General features: G+C 40.6%; 1 protein-coding gene across 9 annotated transcripts in view; it reads left to right on the forward strand.

The window, feature by feature from the left end:
- The window catches only part of DLGAP1 (DLG associated protein 1), a 554365-nt gene that overhangs the window by 379425 nt on the left and 154920 nt on the right, over positions 1 to 20020 (forward strand). For all 9 annotated transcript variants that reach the window (XM_061596062.1, XM_061596071.1, XM_061596069.1 and 6 more), the window contains one exon: positions 8806 to 9020. In XM_061596062.1, coding sequence (XP_061452046.1) covers positions 8806 to 9020 — 215 coding nt within the window. The remainder of the gene's footprint in view (positions 1 to 8805; positions 9021 to 20020) is intronic.

The raw sequence follows: 20020 nt of genomic DNA on the forward strand, positions 1-20020 counted from the left end.
ATTATCAGCTGTGATTGACATAACTCACGCTAACTTGTGTCAAATGTTGTATAGAGAGTACCACACACTTGCACACATCATACAAGTTTTATCATCGGTCACATATTTCTCAGCAGATGATCGTGCTTGTGCATTCACATGTGCCTTCTTAAATTCTTGATTCACATGACTTTAAAATCTTCTGTTTTGACAGTAACCAAGTACAAGATCATGTGTCTGACTCCTTTGGGGATCTACCTACATATTTAAGATCAAATCTTAACAGTAACCAAAAATTTTGTTCTTATTTTGCTGAATTATTATTATGTTAACTATAAAAGTTCCTAGCAAGCAAAAGTCAGCAAATGAATGGTGCTGTAGTTGCATGTAAAGCAGCCATAAGGGCCACTAAGAACCCCCCAATTGCTTAGATTTGAAGATCTGCATGGAGCAATCATTATGCATTGTTCTTCAGTTGTGTAATTTCATTTCATTAAATATTTGCATACTAATAGAAAGCTTTGGTTGCAAGTCTCCCATTGTGAGTGATGGCCAACCACTCCCCCCTCCCCAAACCTAGTGTTTACTTCTAACCTCACCCACATTTGCCTTGGCAAAGCCTAAAAGAAGCTTAAATGTTCTCAACTGCAATAAAACATTACAAAATTGAGATGAAGAATGAATATATTCTGCCATAAAGACAGTCTGTTTGCTTTTTCGCCTTACAAGGTAAGCTCATAGCAATTATAAGACAAGGGAAACAAAAAAGCAAATTTTAGAAGCAGTTGCTATGTATTTTATATTTCATTCATATGAATTTAATATGCATACTGATGCATAAAAGCCATCAAATTTTATTTTATTCTTGGCTTTATAATTTTTAAATTTTAATTTGCTTTATTTAAAGATTCAGAAGTTCTATTCTAAAATTTCAGTAACGGAAGAATACCTCAGTAATGTTTGCTGTCGTAAGCTGCATAGCTACTAAACGATTTTATCTGCACTAGACCAATGTGAACTGCTGGATATTATTAAGGCATTTGTTGTAGACAGTGTTTCAAATGGTAATTTGTCTATTGTGTGTAGCAAGAAACCTACAAGATCATTTGAGAAGGCAGTACGGAATTCCTTTTAGGATTCTCATACGTGTGAGATATAGTATAGATATCTCAGTAACTGTATGCAACCAAAAGGGTTTTACAGTAACTGACAATTTGTTTATTTTTACTTTTATTTTGGAAAATGTGAACTGTTAAATGTTTTGGTTGAATTAAACCATACGCTTGCACATCAACTCTGCAATGAACTGGGAACACTACAAGAAGACTGCACATCAGTGTTCATCAATGATCTGTTGAGGGGTGGGGGGGAACAGATTAGTCTTCAAAACAGTTTTATTTAATAAATGATCATAATATTTTTTAAACTGTCAATATTCATTTTTGCAATAGAAATTTGTCTAAATTTGTTTCTCTTTCAGACATTCTAATCCTCATTTCTGCTAGGAAAAATATAGCCCTCTTGTAATGTAGGCTGATTTTAATTTCATTCATAGGAATGCTGAGTAGAATCAGGAGACATAGATTCAAATCCCCACTCAGCCACAAAGTGATATCTGGCTGGTCATGCTCTCTCAGCCTAATCTATCTCATGATTCTTATGAAAGGCTGAGGGGGAAACTATGAGCCCTTGGAAGAAGAGTAGGATAAAATGTTACACACGCACACAAACACACACACACACACACAGAGAGAAAAATTCAGCCAGTATGATATGGCTTGTTTTTCTCCATTTGTCATATTGGTTTTGCAACAGTCACTGTTTGTATTATCATGTACAGTATCCAGGTCAAAATGCACCAGGGATGTCACTCAAGGTTCACAACTAGGGTCAAGGTTCACAACTAGGGTCAAGGCCTTGAGCTATCCTGCCAATAAAAGGCTGTACAATGAATGCTATGTAGTACAACAAGCAAAAAGTTGAGTTTGTGGGAGAAATGGATGGACAGACACATCCAACTATTTGGCTGTTGTGTCCCTGTTACAATTGTTAGGACCTGTTAGTTTCTAGCCCTTTCTAATAGTTTGAAAAGGTATCCTCATAGGGATCCATAAAACTGAATGCTAAACGTAGGGGCTATTTTCCATGCCAGTTTGATGGGCCCTGGGCAGAGTTCAGATGGTTTAAAGAGGTTGGTGATTCCTGACAATCAGGTGATGGATGGTATGTATCCACCCAGTTTAGGGTGCCAAGACCTGGGATGCCTCCTCATTTGCAGGTCTCACTGTTTTCCATTCCCATTCAGACCAGACTTAAGCACAGCCATTGCTAGCTCCTTATCCACTAGATTTGTCTGCTTCCCCATTTCTTGCTCTTTCTACTTACCAGTGTTGTGGACCTTGGTTTTAAGGCTTGTGGTGTCCTTTTTCTTAACAACCATTGCTTTCATGATTTTGGGCTCAGGGTTTTCTCATTGGGCTCTGGTTAAAAGCCAACTGAAACTCGAACCTGTCCATAAATAAATTCCATCCCTTGCAATCCATCCTCCCTGCTTTACTCTGGAACTGTCGAAGTTTGCTTCAAGTAGACATTGTGAAAAACTGATGAGTTGGGATAGAGGAAACAAAGGTTTATGGGTGCTTCTGCTGCTGCTGCTTATAAACTGATTTTTTATTTTAATTTTAATATATGGGGTTTTTAAATAAGATTTTTATTTTGTGATATTTACTCTCTTTGGGAACGTTATACACACAAACACACACACACATATTGCTTTTTTGGAAAAAAATGAGGGGCTGATATTCATATCTTGATAAAAGTACCATGCACAGCAGTACAAAATGGCTGCCATGGGCAGCAAACAAAGAGGTGACAGTACTCTGTACCAATGAGTACTGTCACAAAAAAGTACTGCATACAATAGATAAATAGTCTAGAGTTGTATCAAAGGGCTAGCAGAAGTGACTGAACATTGGCACATGGACCTCTGCATGCATTTTGTTTGTAATCAACCATCAGTTTGATTAAGTTGCCTTTTAAGCTGAAAGTATTGTTTGAGAGGAGTGAAATATTAGGATAGGAATGCTACCATCTTGACAAGTTATTCTGTCATTCAGGCATTGTTTCCTGTTTCTTCCAATATTCCAGCTGTGAGTGATGTTGCTTTGTAGCCAAAATGGCATCACTCGCACACAGGATGGAGGTATCAGCAGGCTGGGTGATGGAGGGGGACCCCAAAGTTTATAACTGGATCATGAAAAGGTTTGAGGTGATCAACAAAGGATCTCAGATTAGGTCTTGAAAGTTGTATGTCATGGCAAAAAGAAAAGTTTATTAAATCTTGCTTAGATTCAATCCTGTCTGAATAGAAATTCATTTTATTTTGAGTGCTGAAGGTCCAAAACATATCTATGCATGGAGAAGAATAGTACCAAAAACGGCTTCCAAAAAGTATAATAAGGCAGCAGGGATTAACAATGTTTGGGTTTTCCTGTGGTGAAAGCTCTTTGACAGGAGACAAGATAACGTAAGTCAAGGAAAGGAGGCTCTAAAAGATAGGTGCTTCCTGTTCTTCCAACCTTGGTCAGATTGGCTGACTTCAACTTCCATCATCCTAGCATAGTCAGGATGGCTAGTGAGTGGAGATGATGGGAGTTGAAGCATTTGAAGGGCACCAAATTAGAAAGGCTTGGATAGTACATTATTTTTTCTACCAATACCTGGCCAGGAAGAAATGAAGTAAAGTTTGCTTTGTATTGTATACATATTGTTTTGTGTTATTGTTTTCTGTTATCCACCACTTTTACCATTTCACCCTTTTCTGTTGCTAAAAAATAAAGTTACAGATTTTGTTCTTTTTACTGATGCTTTTGTTCTTTTGGTTCTTTCTACAGATGGTCTGTGGATTTAAAAAAAGTCAAATGTAAATGAAGCAGATAATTTCTGTCAATAGGCCTCTTGCCTCAAGCTTACTGTCTGCCTGAAGACAGTCAGTTACCTCCCCCCACCATTAAATGGGGCTTGTGCAGTCAAACTTTTTTCCTGCTATGTGATGTAATTTTGAAAATTTAAAACTGAACCACTGCTGAGTCACTGTCCTTACATTTAGGTTGTTTGAAGTTAATCAACCAAAAATTGATATTGCTGGATCCACCATCAACACTCCACAATGATAACCATTTTTAAAAATCATTTGTCTTCCTTCTTTCCCCTGTCCCCTCCCATGCCTCTCCTGTTTTTCACTACCCAGTATACTGCTGAGCTGGCCTGGCTGGTTTTGCCTGCCTGAAGCAATGACTAGTAAACAAAAAAAAACACAAAATTGAGAAGCTTATCTGTGAGCCATTTATTGATTGGAGTGTTTCACATAAAGACAGTTGCTCATTCACACTGTCATCAATAGATTTTTCCCTCTCCTGTCTTCCATAACTCCATCAAGTGACTGACTAGTCCACTCAGCTAACCTATCTCACAAGGTTGTTGTGGGAATTAAATGAGAGGGAGAACTGTGTACACCACCTTGAGCTCCTTGAAGAAAAGGTGGGATATAAATGCTAATAATAAGTGAGTTGGTCTCTCAATGTGCTTTGGAAAGAAAGCAAATTAAATTGGTGTATAATTTAGGGTTGTATTTGGGTTGTGCTGCTCAGAGCAGTTGTCATGTTTGCTTAAATTAAACATAGTATAATTACATTTTGTGAGGGAGGATTGAATGGTGATGATCAACTACCTCCCCCACCCCATCAAACACAATTAAACCATGATGATGATGATGCATACTTAATATTAAAACAGTGAAACTGAATGAAAGCATAGAGCAAGCAATGTGTGAGGGACTTCCAGAAAGTGATTTGTATAAGGCTGGAGTAACGCTGTTTATGATTTTTTTAAAAAGACTTTGTTCAAGGCATGCTTTGCAAATACATCATGTATGGTATGGACTATGGAGTCAGGTGTCCTCCTGTCCTGCTGAGTCCTACTCTGTGCTCTGCCATCATGAGTGAGTTGGTCTGTGTGAAGTTCTCCCACAGATGTGACTCTGAGAGAAATCATTCTGTAAGCATCCAACCCTGTACTCTCAGCCACACCACCCACCAAGAGACACATCAACATCACATCAACATCAAATACACAACCCTGAGGCTGAGGAGTTCACACATTCATACATGCATACAGAAACAACTGACAGACAAGAGAACTTGTGCTAATACTTGGAAGCATCTTTTGAGCAGACACATCTGACAAACACTGACTGTATAGACTGCTGTGCTGTGCTGTGCCTGTGTGAGTTTAAAAAAAAAGGTACAAGTGGGAGAACAGATTAAGAATCAAACAAATGTTAATGGCTGCCATCATCACCTCATTGACACAGATGTTAAAGGGAATACACATTTCACCTGTTTAGATAGATGTCATCAGTAATTATATTCAACACTGCTTCTTTTTTAAAAAAATCCCGTATTAGGAAAAGCCAGAGAAGCTTCTAAGAAAAAAAACAGATCTGCAAAAACAAACTAATGCACGACCTGAGGGATAATCTGATGCACAGTTCAACTTTAGCCAATGTTTCCCCTGTCCCCTATCTGTGACTCGTGCATGCATACTCTAAAAACGAAGTATGATTTTATCTTAAGAACTATAACTTTATTTATAAACAAATGTATACAGATTTAATCAATTCATGTATTAAAGCTATATGATTAATAGACTAGGTTTTGTTTTTGTAAGCTTACAGCCCATGTTTTAAGTAGATCTGCTATCCACCAGATCCACTGGTTACCAATCAAGTACTCAGGGCTACTTCATACAAGATTACTTTCATGGATATTCCAGAAGCAGCTACACCATGTGTATGCCACTTGCATGTATTAATTAGAGAACTATGATTTGCTGTGGCATCCCATCATACATTCACGTTTGTATTGCCTTGTGTGAAGTGTAGAACTAGTGTGTATGCTAGACATACAGGTGTTCCAGAAGTCTGATCACATAATCTCAAACATGGGGAACTGCCACTCTGATACACGAGTCACATGGCTTCTGGTTCCACCTGCAACCAGACCCCTCCTGCTACCAGCCTTCTCTATTAGAAAGTTTGTTTGAGCTATGTCTTCCACACTAGATTCATAACACATTTTCCCCAAACCCTGCCTGGATTCTTTAACAAAGAAGCCTGCATCAGTTGTCAGTTGAATTTCTATAGTGCCCTCTTAATTTTGAAGAGCAATACTGTTGTAAATATGGCTTGGATTAACCATTAACTTCTCTCCCTGCACCAGGCAGCAAGCTGTACCCCCCCTCCAAAAAATCTCTCCAGAGGGTTGGGAAGCCCTACTGAACAATATAGGATGGGGCACAAACAGCTGTGGAGGAAGGAGGAAATTGCCCCAAATTAGGAGATTCTCCAACTTCCCAGCAGCCCCCAACCAACCAGAGAGGTTTTTCGGGTTGTACAGGCAACTGCAAGGGGGAGGAGCTTCTGTAAACCTCCTTCCTCAGAATATGAGCCTTGGTATTTGGTTATGCAGAATGGTACCTTTTCTTAAGGCTGACACTTGATGCTTGATGTAGGGTTATTCATAACCTCTAATCAATAGTAGTCACTCACACACACTCCTGTTCAGGCTAGCAGGAGAAAATAGATTTTCCGTGGGGAGCTGGCTGGCTGAAGGTTACTATGAAGTTCCTGGCTGATAGAAGCAGCAACTAAGATATTGGAATGACGGACTGATGGCACTTTGGGATTACGAGCATATGCATGGGGCTTCATATCCTCTTTGCTTACCCTATATATTTTATAAATTGACAGTTTTAAACCTGCTAAATTTGTAATGGTTCTATTGTAAACCGTGTAGAGGTCTTCTGTTGTGGTAAGCAGTATATACATTTTGTTAGATGAAATTTCAAAAAACTTAAAAGCATAATATGCCTCCAGTATCATCTCTGTGTAGGGAAACTGCCTAGTGAAAGCTAGGGCTGCCTCATTGTTTTCTTTAATGAGGAAATGCTCCACATTTGCAATGGAGATTCACATTGTGCCAGCAGAGCATTTTCTAAATTGGAAGGAACAGGGCAGCCACTTCTCACCTAGAGCTCTTTGAGTGCTTCAGGACTGTAACATTTCAGATCATGTTCGTTATGATCCGGTTTGCACACATCAAATGAGCAAACGTGGATTCCTGGACTGAAGATCGTGGCTGCAGCACTCCATCCACCCATCCCAGTCTTCCTGCTGCTGCTGCTGCTGTGTTTCTCAGGGCTATGCCATGATTTGGCTTTGTATTGCATTCAAATCTGGGCTCATGGTTTGTCTCACTCCAGACCAACCACAAGCTGTAACCAAGGTTGCTTTTGGTTTATAGCTCACAGTTTGCTGAAGGAGACAAGCCCTGGTTCAGACATAATGCTGAGCCAAATTATGGCTTAGCCCCAGATAGGATGGCAGCAGCAGGACTGGGGGAGGAGTGCTGCAGCCATGATCTTCAGTCTGGGAACCCACAGATTTGTTCATTTGCATTAAGCCACGGTCTGGCTTTATTTGCAAACTGGGCCTACGTTTTCCAAGTACAACTCTTATTTATACAATCAGTCTTCTTTCTATATCACGGAATTGTTTATAAACTGAGAAAGAAGAGGAATATCAGTGTCTGTGCTGCATCATCCAGAAGGTGCAGCATACAACAGCTTCAAAGGCTTTCACGTGTGGATAGTTGTGAGAGGATAGTTTTTTTAATTTATTGGATAAAGGGAAATCTCTCTTATGTTGGACTTGAAAAAAGCTGAACCAATTTTCACTCTCTTTGTAGCAGTTCCTCCAATTACGTCACTTTCTTAGCTAGACTCTCATCAAGCAGGCAACCAAGCACCCACTCACTTCTTTTGAATCCTTCATAGAAGCTGCTGTTTCTTCAAGTAAAGTTCTGACAGTCTATTTATAGTACCCTCCAAATGCCATGTTCAGATGACAAGTAATCTTGTGTTAGGGCATGGGGAAATTATTTGAGTAAGTCTTTGAAATAAGATGATTGGTGTTGCATCTGGACCTATTTTGAGGTCATATCAATCAACACAAAATATAAAGGAAGTGCAATATAAAATGATCAGTAGGTGGTACATTAGCCCTGCAAGGCTTCATCTAATATGTCCAAACTATCATCAGTATTTGGTTAGGGTGTTTGGATAGATTGGTTCATGCTTTCACCTTTGGTGGGAATGTCCAAAAGTGCATGGTTGTTGATTACTGTGAGAAATTTATCCACATTTTCACATGTAACTCTGAATAGAGCTATGTTTCTTCATCATTTTGAATCTAATGACCCTGGATTCCTGCATAAAGACCTTCTGAAGCAAATATATACAACAGCAGTAATATATAGCACATAATTGGAAGTCTCCCAAATAATTTTCTAAGGAGCAGAAACAGATAAAATTCAGAGGCCATGATTATGTACAAACTTGCTCCCTATTTGTAAACAAGATGTTGTGGTGCCATGGTTTCCTCCCCACCCCCTTCCTATGTAAAAGCCAAGCTTCTGATCAATTTCTGGTGAAGTACAGATGCATATGTACATTTTTCTGAATATGATTTAGCTACATGACTTAGACAAACAAACTGTCAACAGTTAGTGAGCTCTCATTGTTGCACAACCTTATCCATGATGTACTAAAGGCTGCAATCAGTTTGTTTCCTTTTTCCTTAATTAGTTATCTTGTATTGTTAAAGGTGTTCTTCCTTTTTGTTACCTCTATTTTTAACTTAATTTCAAAATAAAATTCCATTTTTTTTAAAAAGAGGAAAAATTAAACTATATGTTGCTTGTATTACAGGTTCCTCAAGATGAATGGTCTGGGTATACTCCACATGGCAAAGATGATGAGATTCCATGCCGGCGAATGCGTAGTGGCAGTTACATCAAAGCCATGGGAGATGAAGACAGTGGCGACTCTGACACTAGCCCAAAGCCATCTCCAAAGATTGCTGCACGAAGAGAGAGCTATCTCAAGGCCACCCAACCATCACTTACGGAACTCACCACTCTCAAGTAAGAAATTTTAAAGAAAACCATTATTACAGTAGTGAAATTCAAACTATGGCCAATTCAAAACTTTTCTGCACTAGCAAATATGGGATTGAGCCGGAGAGGGTGTTGCAAAATGTAGTGGTATGCTTGCCCTATCAATAGTATTTATGCTAGAAGCATTTAGCATGAGTAAGAGATGTTACATTGGACCTAATCCTATGTATTCTAGACCTGTTAGGCTATAACATATCACCTGAAAATATTACATCTTCTTTGGGTAGTATAACAAGTGTAATGTATGTACACACAGCTTGGATACTTCAAGTCACATGAGGATATACATGTTTTTTGCATTGCAGTTGTGTTTGTCCACTGTGTCCTTTGTGTGAGGCTTGTTCTGCACTCCAGTTGGCTGGGAGGCAGGATAGGGGCCTTTTCAGCTGCTGTGCCCAGATTGTTTCCCCCTAATTATAGTAAACCAGAATATTCACCAGGTCATTTTACATGGCTTTAAATTGTCCATTTTGAAAAAGATGGTAACCAAAAATGCTCAGCAAAAAGGTAGGCGTGAAATTCTTGCATTGCCACAGTTATATAATCTCAACAACCATTACACTAGGGTCATATTAACACAATATTTGCTGTGAATCCACAATACGCCTACCCTAAGTACCCCAAGTGGCATTTAAAATATTCAGTTTGGTTGATGAAACAACTCCTACAGTAGGCAAGATGTCTTTTCCAGAAACAGTGTCAAGTGCCCTATCAGTAGTCCTCAGGTTAATAAAAGTGTACTTGTTTAAAAACAGTAAACCACACATTAAACACACAGTTCAGCACATGGTGCCCAGAAAAGATATTATAGAAATCAGATGTGCTAAACGGAAGGAGTACGTGCTCTGGCTATGAATGTGGTGGGAATACTTTTTGAATCCTTATATTCTGTATTCTGTTTGGACTTGGATGGCTTTTGGGTTCATTCCATAGGATGTAGGCTGCCCCTGAGGAGATCCTGCAGTACTCAAGAAGGGGCCAAATCATATGCAGTTCTGCTAACTTGGTCACAAAGCTTCCTAAACTCACTAAGGTTAGATCTTGTTGCTTTCTCAGTCAGAAATTACTGCATTAGAGTGGTATTACAAGTACAATTACTGTAACACTTTGGGGGGTTGGGGATGAATTATTGCACACTGCCCTCCCTGTCCTTTTAATATATTTTTTAATTAAGACACAAGAAAAGAAACTACATTAACTCATTTTTTTCATTCACAGTGAGGAATATTCCCTCCCTCTCTTACGATAATGTTTGCCCCACACAGGTTCCATCCACCAGGCTTTCCCAACCATACAGGTTGTTGTTCATGTTCACTCTTTTCTGAACAATGGTGGGAAGACAATTTCATTATTGTTGTTGCTTTTTATATGAGTAGCAAAATGTCAAATCAGAGCTCTGCTATAGTCTAACCTATATAAGTAAGGCTTGTTTTCTGGTTTCCCTTGAATTTCTCCCTGCCCCATTCTAATCCTTCATCACAATCTCCCTCCTACAAGCTGTTCCCCATGCCATCGTTTCCATGTGGTTACAGAACATATTTTGAACGTTGTGGTTAATATTCTGAATAAAACAGAGCTTGCTGTGATCATGAAATCCACACCTCCGCTGCTCTACTCCCATTATTCTGCTGCTCACTACTAGGAAGTGAGAATTTGTTTCTTTCTTCAGCTGGCAAAAATTGCCTGTGGTTTTTTGTTGGTGTTTTTTTTTTAAATCATTTTCAACCAAGTAAAACTGTTCTCACTAAAACTGATTTTTTTTCTGTCCAGGATTCAAAAATTAGCTACCATGGGGAGGGGGGCATAGAAAGAATTATTATCTAGATCCATTCCAATCGGGCTTCAGGACTGGGCATGGAACTGAAACAGCCTTGGTCGCTCTGGTGGATGATATGAGGAGGGCGTTAGATAGGGGAGAACATACCTTCCTCGTCCTCCTGGATCTCTCAGCGGCTTTCGATACCGTTGACCACGGTATCCTGCTAAACCACCTGAAGAGTTTGGGAATAGGAGGCACTGTTTTACAGTGGTTCCATTCCTATCTCTCAGGCAGGTACCAACAGGTGGCATTGGGGGATGAGGTTTCAGACCCTTGGCCTCTTAATCGTGGAGTGCTACAGGGTTCTATCCTCTCCCCCATGCTATTCAACATCTATGTGAAGCCGCTGGGTGCCATCATCAGGAGTTTTGGGCTGCAGTGTCACCAGTATGCGGATGACACTCAGCTCTATCTCTCCTTTAAGTCCTCACCAGAGTTGGCTGTGAACACCATGTCCAAGTGCCTGGAGGCCGTAAGTGGATGGATGGGCGAGAACAGACTGAAGCTGAACCCTGACAAGACCGAGGTGTTGCTCGTGGGTGACAAAAGAAGGCTGGGAGATATCGACTTGGTGCTGAATGGGGTGAGATTACCCCTGAAGGACCAGGTCCGCAGCCTAGGGGTCATTCTTGACTCCCAGGTGTCCATGGAGGCTCAGGTTTTGGCAGTGAGCCGGGCAGCTTGGTATCAATTGCATCTGACATGGAGGCTGCGACCCTACCTTCCTGTGCATCTGCTCCCACGAGTGATACATGCCCTGGTCTCCTCTCGCTTAGACTACTGTAATGTGCTCTATGTGGGGTTACCCATGAAAACGGTCCGGAAATTGCAACTGGTACAGAATGCAGCGGCACGTTTGATCACACATTGTCGCCGCCGGGATCATATCACCCCAGTGTTAATAGATCTGCACTGGTTACCAGTTGTTTACCGGGCCCAATTCAAGGTGTTGGTCTTGACCTTTAAAACCCTATACGGTTTCGGCCCAGTTTATCTGAAGGAACGCCTCCAGCATCACCAATTAGGCCGCCTAACAAGATCAGCCACACAGGACCTTCTCTCGGTCCCACCAGTCAAAACAGCTAGGCTGGTGCGGACCAGAGAGAGGGCATTTTCGGTTGTGGCCCCCACTCTCTGGAATTCTCTTCCTTTGGATCTCCGACATGCCTCCTCCCTGATGGGTTTTCACCGAGCCTTAAAGACCTGGCTATTCAGGCAGGCCTACAAAATCCTCGGGGTGGATGAGTTTTTATAATGTATTAATTGATGTTTTAGACTACCTTGTGCCTTTTTTTGATTGTATACTGTATTTTATTATGTGTGCTGTAAGTCGCCTAGAGTGTCCGTTAATTCGGACAGATAGGCGACTAACAAATAAAATTTATTTATTTATTTATTATGTAAATAGATGAGCAAAGCATTTTAACCAGCTTTAACAAAACCATGTCCCAAACTATTGCCTTAAAAAAGGAACTCTTTATTAATATATACCCATTTATATGAGTAGCAGAAAAATCAGTGCATTTTATGAGGCAATTGTGACTACTAATGCCTTCTGGATACCATGTACAAAGATCAGTGCTATATTATTTCATCTGTTCAGTCAAAAGAACCCTTGATACATATGCAAAAACGAATACAGTAGGGTCCCACTCATACGGCAGGTTAGGCTCCAGACCCCCGCTGGAAAGTGGATCAGCTGTAGCGTGGGAGTCTGGAACCTAACCCGCTGATCACACCAGAGGAAGAGAAGATCAGATCTTCCCCTCCTCGGGTGCGATCAGCTCGAGCGAGAGTCTGAATGCACCAGAAGAGGAGAAGATCAGCTGTAGCACGCTACAGCTGATCTTCCCCTCCTCGGGCACAATCAGCTGGAGTGTGGGAGTCTGACTGCCCCCGAGGAGAAGATCAGCTGTAGCACGCTACAGCTATCTTTCCCTCCTCCAGTGCGATCAGCTGGAGTGCAGGGAGCTCCAGCCCCCCCTCCAGCTGTTTGCCCCGCTGGCACCGTATTAGTGGAACGCTGAAAAGTGGGGCGCTGAGAAGCGTGGCCATACTGTAGAGTAGTTATCAGCAGGCAATCTGAAAAGACATAGGCTGCAACCAAGGCAGTGGTATGTGCACTTGAGAGGTTGGATCCCGTGATGTCCTTCCACAGAAGAGGCAACTTCCGTTCACACTAGAGCACTGCTTCAGTAATCCAGAGATGATGATCTACTCATGTAAGAGCTCAAACAACCACTTGGGCAAGCATGAGAACTATAGAACCTAACCTTTTTATTTATGAACAAGATTTTTTTTATAACTGCCCTTTCATCAAGAGTTTCCAAGATTTTGGTGATAATGATTTTATTTATTATTCACCTTCCACACATGTTTCAAGTTGATGTACAAAATGCAATAAAAACAACTAAAACAGTTTAAAACAGCACAGAAAGTAGCAGCAGAGGAAAAACAAGTAGACACGCATGGCAGAGACCTACTCATCCAGCTGGCAAAGCTTGCCAGAACAAAAATGTCTTCAGTTGTTGCTGGAAAGTGCAGATAGTGGATGCCTGTCCTGGCTCCCAATCACAGAAGCAGACTCAGGACTTGGAGACTAGATTTTCATGAACCTTTATTCCATCAGTCAGTACAGGGACGCAGCATCACACTGCAGGCTTGAATCGGGATACAGAACTAGAGCCAACTAAGCATGTCTCAGGATATGATACAGAAACCAACTAGGTACATCCCAGAAATATACTTGCTACATGGAAGCAAAAACAGATGAGTTATCGCAGCAAATTTAAACAGGCTTCACGACACCTTTATATCAGAGAGGGGATGGACACTTATTTCTACAGGTTAATTCTGGCTTTTTCTGGCATGTGCTGCAAGTCACAGGCTATGTAGAAGCAGAGAGCATTTTAGCTAAGTGTTGTTTGGCGCTTTGCCCCAACCTTGGAAAGATATATAATTCTCCTTCTGAGAGAGAACTGGCCTTATCAGTCTGGCTTGGTCCTTATCATGTTTGTTGAATGACTAGGTCTGGGCTGGGTGCCAGTGAAGACTCTTCACTGAGCAATGCAGGCAAAGCAGGGTTTTCTGGGTGGCTCTCAGCAATTCCATTAGCAAGCCCAAAGGCTTTTGAAAGCATTTTCTCCACACCTTCTTCTTTCCTTTCATCAATACTGGCAACCCCCTCTCCAATATCTGTACCCCACTCTTCATCCTCCCAATCTTGCCAGAGGTACTCCTAGGGGCCCACAACAGTGCCTGCCATATCTTGGTAGGATTAGTGTTCCACAGAACAGGGGTAGCCACACTTAAAAGTCTTGCTCTGAGTTACGGTGGAGTGGGCTACTGAGATCTTTGGCTAACAAGAAATGTAAAACACAACAATTAACATGAAAACAACAAAATACTTAAATACTTTAAATCACCAAAATGTTTAGAAGACAACGTATCAAAAGACAAAACCAACATTAATTAAAATTTGCAGTAGAAGCAGTAAAACAGTGAAGACAGAATAATCTTTCATTAAAAGATTTGAAGAACAAAATTATTTTCCCCTGGCACCAAAAAGCTAGTAAAGCAGTAAGCAGGGCCCAGCTGAATGTGCCTGGGGAGACTATTCCACTGGGGGGAAAAACAACCCTTCCTCTGGTTACCAACTATCTCACTTTTGAGATAGCAGCAGCTACAGCAGGCCTCTGATGCTAATCTTAAAGAACAAACAAGGTCACATGGGAGAAAGCACCAATGGCAGCTGATGTGTCAAATGTAGCAGTGCCCAAAACTTTACCCCAGGTTTGCCCCACTCACTCCAAGTCATCCTACCTGTCCCATGCTTACTTCCTCCCACCCAGGCCCCTGCCTGCTTAAAGAAAGTGACTTGTCCAAGGCCAGATACTAAAGTGTGTTGCAGAAATTCCCTAAATGCAATCAGTCCATGATTTTGTTAATTCACTTATACTGACTGACCAGTGAAAACTAAAACTGAATGAAAAGGTTTTTCCCAAGGTCAGACAATGACTTTGTGACTGTCTGTGACAGTGCTGGAAAGAATCTTAGAACAGTTGGGCAGAAAGGAGCATTTTGGTGGATGCAGGTTTGCCCATCATTTTTCCAGGATTCTGTTCCAAAATATTAATATAGTAGACTGTTTTCATGTATTTGTGGAATGTGTGTCCCTCGCCATTATGTAGCAACCGTTAGTATCATTCATCTGAAATTAGGGAGGAGGGAGGGCCTTAGTTTGATATGCCAGAATTTCAAACCATGCTGGAGTCCCAGCACCTCTTATTTTAGAAAGTCGGTGTTGCTCATGGATATCCTAGATGGCATATGAAAGGATGGGGAAGCGGTAAGGACTGATGTAGAGAACATAAAAAGAGCCTTGCTTGATCAGACCAAAGGCCCATCTAGTCCAGCATCCTGTTTTCCCACAGTAACCAACCAGATGCCTATGGGAAGCCCATGGGCAGGATCTGAACAGCACCCTCCCTGCTCATATTCTCCAGCAGTTGGTTTTCAGAGGCGGGAATGCTTCTGAAGGAAAGCCAAAGAATGAAGAGAGACCAGGGCAGGAGAAGGGGATGACTAAAATTGGGGGTCTGGACCATCTGAGGGGAGTGGACTGAGAAATGTGTTTGTATTTATGTATGGAACATGAGGGAAAACAGGATTTAATTAACACTTGGGAGGAATCTACGGAAGAAGCTGGGGGAAAACTGGGGCTTAGAGATGGAGGTTGAGGAAGAATGAAAGGAAACATTCAGAAGAGCGAAGAAACCCACATTTCAAGTCCTGTTTGCCCTGCACCGCAATCCGTAGCCCTTTCTGGGTATAAAAATTTCCTGATAGCATCATACATATTGATGTTTCTATTATTTACTTATTTTGTATCCTGCCCTTCCTCCCAGCAGGAGCCCAGGGCGGCAAACAAGGCACTAAAAACACTTTAAGACATCATAAAAACAAATCTTAAAATACATTAAGACAAAACAGCATTAAAAACATTTTAAAAACTTTTTAAAAAGGTTAAAAACATTATTAAAAACATATTAAGCAAATCTGACACAGAGACAGATTGGGATAGCTCTCAACTTAAAAGGCTTGTTGAAAAAGAAAAGTCTTCAAAAGGCACTGAAAAGATAGCAGAGATGGCGCCTGCCTAATATTCAAAGGGAGGGAGTTCCACAGGGTAGGTGCTGCCACACTAAAGGTCCGTTTCCTATGTTGTGCAGAATGAACCTTAATGCACACTTACCTTTAGCTTCTCCAGGAATTCCACTTGTTGTTCTATTAGATTAGCACCAAGCAATACAGATATTATTATTGTTGTTTTCACCTCCAAAATAGTGATAATGAAGTCTCTATTAATTAGACAGCTGCCTGCCAAACTCCTCTTTTAAAAACATTCAGAAGCTTCCTGTGATCTTGTTCAAGAACTGCAAGTAAAATAACTCCTAGGACCTCATGGATCTTATTGGCATTCCTCCCAAAATTAAAATTATAGTGAAATTTCCCCTGGTATGCTAAGATAATTTTTTTATTATTTATTTATTAAATTTATATCCTGCTATTCCTCCCAGAAGGATCCCAGGGTGACAAATAAAACACTAAAAACACTCTAAAACATCTTAAAAACAGACTTTAACATATATTAAAACAAAACCTTAAAAAATATATTTTTTAAAAAGCTTAAAAAACTTCTTAAAAGCATTTCTAACACAGAGACGGACTGGAATAAGGACTCTATTTAAAAGGTTTGTTGAAAGAAGAAAATCTTCAGTAGGGCCAAAAAGACAACAGAGATGGCGCCTGTCTAATATTTAAGGGGAGGGAATTCCAAAGGGTTGGTGCCACTGCATTAAAGGTCCGCTTCCAATGTTGTGCTGAACGGACCTCCTGATAAGATGGTATCTGCAGGAGACCCTCATCTGCAGAGCGCAGTGATTGACTGTATGTAAGGGGTAAGACGATATTTCCAGTTATTGCTCCTGGACTGTTTCTTCTCTTATTTCCCCAAAGATGCTTTTGAGAAGGTGTTTCAAAATTATTTTGCATTCTCTAATTATGTAAAAGATTTAAATAAATAATAAATAATGCCATAAATAATGAATTATTAAGACCCACTACAATAAGATATATACAAATAGCAGTTTAGCCATGGGGCATTAAAAAAAATTATTTCAAGAGAGCATGGATATCTCAATGCAGAATCTATTCTCTTGTTTTCTACTCTAGCTGGAATAGCATCTTAAACTTGTTCTGTGCTCAGACTAGGTATTTCTTATTGTGCCATTTTTTAAATTTTGTTATGGTAGCTATATTATTCAGGCATAGCAAAATCCAAGGGATTTTCTGGTCCATGATGCTGTGGTTGTCATGATGCTTTTCAATACATGGAAATATTTACCACATGTTTAAAAATATTTATACCTTCTGTTGGAAGTGTGAATACTTGCCAAGACAGCTTGACTACTGTCTTGAGGGATATTTTGATCAGAAGTGAATTTAGGGATAATAATCACCTGAACTTTAATTCCACACTGGACACAATTGCACCTAAGGGTCACCATCCCTGTGGACACTGTGCCTATTGCAGGTTTACGTGCAAGATGAAAGAGTTTGTTAATCCTGTCAGTCATAAAAAATACACTTTGAATCAGTTCTCCACGTGTAACACTGCCAATGTCATTTATGCAATTCAGTGTAGTTGCCAGAAATTTTACATAGGTCAAACATCAAGAAATGTCAAGAAACGTATAGGGGAACATATTAGTAACATCAAAAACAAGAGATCTGGGGCTCCCTTGGTTGGAGCATTTTACAAGATGTCATCTTGACTTTAAATTTGGGGTGTTAGAAAAAATGAATGTGAACAAAAGCCAAGTTTTATTAAGGAGAGAAATAGCTTGGATTTTGGAACTGAAAACTCTGACCCCTAGTGGTTTCAATGAGGGGTTAGAGTTTCTTCCTCTCTTGTGAATCTCACCAAATACTGATGATCTCTTTCATACTCCTTTGCCTCAGTTGTATGTAATTCCCTGTTATACCTGCAATCAGGCACCTGGGTTTGTGTATATATATGAGCACGCTCAGTGAATTCTTCTTCATGGTCATTATCAGTGTGAGTAGTTTTGCTGGAGAAGAATATTTTAGACCCACTTATGTAAATAATTTTTTTTTTCCCCACAGATATATTATGGTTTTATGCTGTATGAAATTCCTATACAATAATATGGTGTGTTCTCATGATTTTGTTTACAGCCCCTGACGAAGGCAAACCACAGAGTGTCCGAGTTGGGCTTTTGTCATAATAAATATATTTTTTCAAGCATTTTGGGTTTCCCCCCCTTTTTTCTTTCTTTCTGGTAGCAAATCAATAACCAGTGCAGATTTCAGAGCAGAGGTATTATGTGTTGACAGGATCTCACTCACGTCAGCAGTCATGCCGCAGCACTCTGTACTAACTGCAGCCCCCAAGATCAGGTTGTGCTCGTGGGGATTTCTGTGAGGCTGACTGGCTGTCAGGGTTTTTTTAGTTTTGTTTTTTGGTTAGGAACCCTGACTGGTTGTGGAATGCTGTGTTTTCTGCCTTACAACTGAATCTTGTTGTGATTGTTATGGCATTGCATTTAGGAAATCATCACTGTCTTTTGTTTTTCTTACATACATAGAAGTAACAACAGTTCAACCCCTTAAACCCACCGATGATTCACCTTGTTGTTTACAAGACAGTTTGCTTCTTGCCCAATAGTGGTAAAAGAGAATTTACATCCTGGGAAGTGTGGCTTCAACTGCTGTTCCCAAGCTTCTACCTGTGAAAGTAGACCAAACCATGTGTGTTTTCTCTCTGTCAGTTATTACTCACTGGAATTGGGTTGGCTATCCCAAGTTTATAGCAGCCCACAGGGCAGGTAGGAAAGGGTAGAAAATCTTCTTACTCATTGCTCAAACCTCTTTCTGCAGTAAAGGGTCAAGACTGTAAAGACGTTTGAAGCAGCCATGTTAAAAGGCAGGGGCAGAGCATTCCAGGCAAGGGGTTGCCAACCCTGCTTGGATATGGATGTCTTTGCAGAGGATCCCTAGTCAAGCCTTACAATCTTAACCATATCTACTAAGAAGTAAGTCCTGTTGAGTTCTATGGGGCTTAGTCCCTTAGTAAGTGTTCAGAATTACAGCCTTCATGGCATCCATCTTTACTCCTGAGAGCTCCCATCTGAGATCTCCACAACACTAGGCTCCCTTCTTTCTACAATGACCTTCTGGTGACTGGCCTAGCCTGAGGGCACTTAAACCCTTCTTCCTAGAAGCAGCCAGGTTAGATTAAATGTTCCCTGCCCAGGATCCCTAAGCAGGTGAGAAGAAATGATCCCGTCACTTCAGCTGAACCTGGGAACATAATCTTTTAGCCAAGATTTCTATCTTAATTTCCAATCAGATAATTTTTTTTGAGTGGTATGCTCTAAGCAACTGTGGTTGATTCTTAATGTATCATGCTTAATATCACTAGGGCCCACTTCATGACATCACTAGGGCCAACCCCTGAAATCTAAGTGTTTGGGATGCTTCTGACCTGGCAACCCTAATATAGGGTCTACAGATTTCTACGGCTTTATACAGACAATGGCTTTCGAGACTCGTAAGAAGTATAAGAGATTGGTTTGTCTACACAATGATCTCTGGTTAAGCAGATTTGCATGTTCTTTTAGTGCTTTGCATATTAAAAACCTCGGTTTTTATTTCTCTCATGCTGTCAAGAAGATGAAAGAGGGTTTTTTTAATGGAATCAGATGTTCTTTACAAAATGTTGGAATTCTGGGGAAAATAAATATATCCAATGCTTAATTAAATGATTAAATTCTTAAGTATTTTAAATACTGGGGGGGCTCTGCCTCCCTTCTCACTCTGCTTGACAACCCCCCATCCACATCGTGGCAGAGGGGTTTTTTAGGTGTGAGGAGGGATGGAAGAAAGGGTGATTGGGCAATGGATGCTTGTGCGTGGGGAGACAGGAAAGAAACTGCTAGCAGCTAATTGTTTACGGTAGGTAGGCTAGGGGTCTGTTATCCTCCAGCATTGCCTTCACTAACCTGATGCCCTTCAGGCATTGTTGGATGGCCAGGAAGTAACCTCACTTAGCAATTTTTTTTTT

This window comes from Rhineura floridana, chromosome 1 (genome assembly GCF_030035675.1).
Source record: "Rhineura floridana isolate rRhiFlo1 chromosome 1, rRhiFlo1.hap2, whole genome shotgun sequence".
NCBI lineage: Eukaryota > Metazoa > Chordata > Lepidosauria > Squamata > Rhineuridae > Rhineura > Rhineura floridana.